Source organism: Rhagoletis zephyria, unplaced genomic scaffold (assembly GCF_001687245.7).
Source record: "Rhagoletis zephyria isolate East Lansing unplaced genomic scaffold, Rhagoletis_zephyria_1.1 Rzeph_scaffold_01628, whole genome shotgun sequence".
Taxonomy (NCBI): Eukaryota; Metazoa; Arthropoda; class Insecta; order Diptera; family Tephritidae; genus Rhagoletis; species Rhagoletis zephyria.
Window position 1 is genome coordinate 103322 of NW_016158712.1, and position 4594 is coordinate 107915.

The following is a 4594-nucleotide window of genomic DNA, read 5'->3' on the forward strand; positions in this document are numbered from 1 at the left end:
ATAACTACTATTCCTCATTGAAAAGCGCTCCAAATTCAAAGCGGTTGCCGAGTATGATTTTTTTGCTTGAGACATCTGGTTCCGAAGAAGCGTCATGCAATAAGACTACAAACTACATACATGTACATATCCTCGTTTAAAGAAATTTGCCCTATTTCAAACAGTTCTCTCTAAATAAGTCAGGTACCTGACTTAGAAAAAATTAATTTAAAAAATATTTTTATTATGCCACTTTTAAAATCGAATCTGGCCACCACTAAACCTTAACAGCGGCAACACTGGAGTAATCAAGCAAATCAGCAGTTGAAATCAAGCGAATTTTCTTTATGCAATCTTATTTTTGTTCGTCTAAAGTTGTCTACCACTTTTAGCTGAATTTTTAATATCGTGTTAAATCGTGTTAAGTATGGCCAGCCCCAGTTTTGGGAGCTTTGGTCCATTAATTGGTGTGATTTACGTGAGCAGCTCGTATTGTCGTTTTCTTGTACGTACTAAAATTTCAACAAAAATCTCTTGTAGATTTAAGAAAAAACAATTGATTTCAGATATATTCCACAAAAAATGCAGAGGTTTTAACGTTTCATGAATTAAAATTACGGCAAATTGTTCATAATGCAGGTTGGTTAGAATATGATCCGGCAGAAATATGGAAGAGCGCACAGGAGTGCATTGAGGTATACAACTAAAATTTTAAATGACTTATTTAAATAATTAAATAATATATTTTTGACAGACTGCTTATAAGAATTTAGTTATTTTGGAAATTAATCCTTATGATTTAATAGCTATAGGCATATGTAGCCAACGAGGAACAACAATTTTATGGGACAAACACACTGGCGACCCTTTGTGTAACGCTGTCGGTAACGTGAAGCAGTTTTTCTTTACTGTTTGGTATTACATTACAATTCTTTCGTGTTTTAGGTTGGAGTGATTGCCGAACTGCTCCCCTCTTGAAATCGATGCTTGCTAATGTTAACTATGATGTGAATTACCTGCGACACAAAACTGGACTGCCGCTAAGTACGTGCTTTAGTGCTTTAAAGATAAAGTGGTTACAAGCAAATGTAGCAGCTGCATCAATAGCCTTGGAGAAGGGTACGTGTCTTTTTGGAACTCTTGATTCATGGATTTTATGGGTAGACATGGCATTTGAAAGCTTTAGTGATTTTGTTTATCGAGATCTTTTTCTGTATAGAACCTTACAGGCTCCAATATAAGTGGTGTTCATGCAACAGATGTTACGAACGCAGGCTATACTAGTTTAATGAACATGCGCACACTACAATGGGACGTTAAGCTTTGTAAATTTTTTCGCATTCCCATGCAAATACTGCCGCGTATACGCTCAAATTCCGAGCTATATGGTTATGTCATTGGCGGCCCACTTAATGGCCTTCCTATAGCAGCGGTATGGTTTATTATATGAATTAAAATTATTTTGTAATCTGATCGGAATTGTATGGCTTGTGTCATCCGCAGTGCATTGGCGAACAACCGGCCGCTTTGTTAGGCCAGCTACAAACAAAAGTTGGTCAAAATGTTTGCATCATTGATGACAGTTGTTTTGTACTGCTTAATACAGGAGAAGAAATGATCGAATCTTCTCATGGTTTGCTGTCATTAGTGGCTTACAAATTAGGTCCACAAGCGCCTTCCTGCTATTCATTGGAAGGTGCTATTTCGAATGCTGGTGCTACGGTGAATTGGCTTCAACAAGGTTTGCGTATAAGCACAGAAATAAATTCTAATGACAATGTAGTGGAGGTGCTGAACACTTTTCTGGGGGAAAGTTCTATGATATCATCTTCTTGTTCGTCAGGTATGTTAAACGCAGAATGTGGCCTGGCAGCAAAGCGATCAGAGATAACTTTTGTTCCCGCCTTCCATGGATTATATGCGCCATACTGGCGCCACGATGCACGTGGGTAAGAATTCCCTCTATTAATAGTACCTAAAAATAATGTAAATTTATATACAATTTAAATATTGTATATTTTAAAGAATAATTCTGGGCTTGACCAGTCAAACAACAGCAGAAAATGTTACACAAGCCGCGTACGAAGCAACGGGGTTTCAAATTCATGAAGTTTTGGATGCTTTTAAACGGGATACCCCCACATGGAATCGGAAAAACAATAAAGAGCGTTTAGTGTTTGGTGGGGATTATGCCGAAAACAATGCTTTCATTCAATTCATTGCAGACATTGTGGGCTGTTTGATGGAAAGGCCTCAAACAACGTCACCGGCAGGTCTAGGTACAATGATATGTGCGGGTATCACTATGAATGTGGTATCCTTGTTACAAGCAGAGGTGATGTACCCACCACCAGTGGATGCCTTCAGCCCTACAACCACGGAAAATCGTAAATAAAATGAAATATTTTTAAAGTTTACATAAAAAAGTATATTTGTGATAGGGAGAGAACAATTCTATAGACGTTGGAATTATGCAGTCCAAAAATGTTTAAATTGGAATAATTTCGCCACTTATGAAGAAGATTTGGAACTATTCGCTCAGCGTGACAGCGACCCGACTCTCCCGATACGCCGCTCGCTACCTGGTAGCATATATATAACAAGTTCATTTCTGCTATTGCTCGTTGCAAATTTTTTGCATGGCCGTAGTATTTTGTAACCAAATAATTTGAATGTATTTGGAAAGTGATGTGTAGGTTTAATGTATTCCTACTATTAGAGTTTTACATTATTATGAAATAAATATAATCTTTTAGTTAGAAATTAATTAGAAAAACATTTTGATCCCTATGCTGAATATCGTCATCGTCATCGTCGACGATCGTCAGCGCATCAGCAACATGGCTGACGATGGCCGTATCGTCACTTTTACTGACGATCTCGATATTCAACTTTAATGTCAATTGAACGTACAAAACGTTGAGTGTGCTTGCATCTAGTCATATAATTTGGTGAATTAATCCCGGTCAGCATTTTTTGCGCTTAAAAATATATGTTTGTATTGATCAGAGCGAACGAACTTTTGCATTTATTTGGAATATGTTTTATTGTAATTGTGTAATATGAATAAAGGTGAATGCAGAGAGAATCTAGTAGTTCGGATTTGATAAACAGATCTAAATGATTTTCTTTTGTTGACCAAACGAATAGGATACGAATGCAATAAATAAACTAAATTAGTACTAATAAATTTGTCCAATTGCGTACGTTGTTGTAACAGCATACGAATTCCCCAGTTTTTAGGGAGTGTAGCTGGAATGACAGCCCTTGCCCAGATATAAATCTGGACGTTCCGGTTACGTAGACCCTACTGTAAAAATGAACAAACCTGAAGTTCCAATTTGTCGAATGTTTTATTCCATCTTAATTTAGAAACAGAGAGAAAGCTCAGCTATTGCATTAGGTAAATTAAGAAGTTTTGAGTATTTTTTAAGCTTTTTTCTTAGTCATCATCGTCATCGTCATCCTCTGATGGCACGAAAAGGTCATTTTCTTCGAGAAAGTTAGCCACGCTCTTGCTTATTGCAGCACCAAGAAACAAACCGGGAAGAACAGCGCAGAAAACGAACACAATGCCAAATGGAGTTTGATGTGGTTTGGGTTTTAATGCACCACTGCGGAAGTGTGTACTCTGTGTCATATAGCCTAACTTAGCACGTTCGTCCAACGATCGACCAACTGCTCCACGAATTGCCAGTAATGGCCGTATAAGGCGAGAAAATACCATTTTTTCACAACACAACAGCAGTTAAATTTATTTCTGGACTATCAGCTGTTTGTGGGAAACATATGGCTGCTTTTTGTAACCGATTACTTTTTTGTAGGCTTGTCAATCATTTAGTCTCTTCGACAAGCATGGTGAAACGAATACAGAAGGTGGCATGCACAGTGCCAAATGAACGGTGTGCCAAGTAATGACAACATTCATATTTGACTATTCATACGTNAATCAGCTGTTTGTGCTGCTTTTTGTAACCGATTATTTTTTTGTAGGCTTGTCAATCATTTAGTCTCTTCGACAAGCATGGTGAAACGCAATACAGAAGGTGGCATGCACAGTGCCAATTGAACGGTGTGCCAAGTAATGACAACATTCATATTTGACTATTCATACGTGAACTGATGTGTTGGTGTTTGTTGTTTATTTCAATTAACCCTCAGAAAACACATGTTTGAAAAAACAACAATTTTTGTTCTGTAATCAAAATTGATAATAATCGCAAAGATAAATTCCTATTAATTAAATAAAATTGAATTTCGTACATTCTTTCCACATTGGATAGATTGGGCACTGGTATTTGCTTTGACGGAACTGATTCCGGATGCAATCGCTAACGCTTTAAGCTCGTACTAGAAAGGTCGGAGGTGTTAAAAATGATCCTCACAAATACGTGCTGTTGGTGACGGAAGACACGTGGCAAGCTAGCTCCCACTGTTTGTTTTTTACATATTCGTCGTTCGGTAAGATGAGCATGGAGTCACGGCACTTCGCACCCTTGCATAAAAAACACGTATGCGGCATTATTAGTTTTTTCGCTTTCTATATTTCTTTTGTTAATATTTCCTCTGTTCACGATTTCAAAAAGATTTAAAATTGAAACTACCAAAAGGTTTT

At 37.3% G+C, this 4594-nt stretch overlaps 2 protein-coding genes across 2 annotated transcripts; one reads left to right on the forward strand and one right to left on the reverse strand.

Annotated features, from left to right (window-relative positions):
• Positions 1 to 229: 229 nt before the first annotated feature.
• On the forward strand, positions 230 to 3094 carry LOC108364669 (glycerol kinase). Its single transcript, XM_017618450.1, has 8 exons — positions 230 to 484; positions 546 to 674; positions 734 to 863; positions 925 to 1139; positions 1199 to 1411; positions 1483 to 1928; positions 2005 to 2366; positions 2421 to 3094. The coding sequence occupies exons 1-8, from the start codon at positions 407 to 409 to the stop codon at positions 2636 to 2638; spliced, it is 1791 nt and encodes a 596-aa protein (XP_017473939.1). The 5' UTR covers positions 230 to 406; the 3' UTR covers positions 2639 to 3094.
• A 219-nt stretch (positions 3095 to 3313) lies between these two features.
• EMRE (Essential MCU regulator) lies at positions 3314 to 3793 on the reverse strand. Its single transcript, XM_017618451.1, has one exon. It carries the CDS (start codon positions 3704 to 3706, stop codon positions 3422 to 3424), a length of 285 nt encoding a protein of 94 aa, XP_017473940.1. The 5' UTR covers positions 3707 to 3793; the 3' UTR covers positions 3314 to 3421.
• Positions 3794 to 4594: the final 801 nt, after the last annotated feature.

Excerpts from the sequence above, each read along its gene's own strand:
- LOC108364669 (XM_017618450.1), top strand. The coding sequence starts at position 407 with ATGGCCAGCCCCAGTTTTGGGAGCTTTGGTCCATTAATTGGTGTGATT. Across the intron at positions 1,140-1,198 it reads TTGATTCATGGATTTTATGG|AACCTTACAGGCTCCAATAT; the intron begins GTAGACATGGCA and ends TTTTCTGTATAG. Across the intron at positions 2,367-2,420 it reads CCCTACAACCACGGAAAATC|GGAGAGAACAATTCTATAGA; the intron begins GTAAATAAAATG and ends TATTTGTGATAG.
- EMRE (XM_017618451.1), bottom strand. The coding sequence starts at position 3,706 with ATGGTATTTTCTCGCCTTATACGGCCATTACTGGCAATTCGTGGAGCA.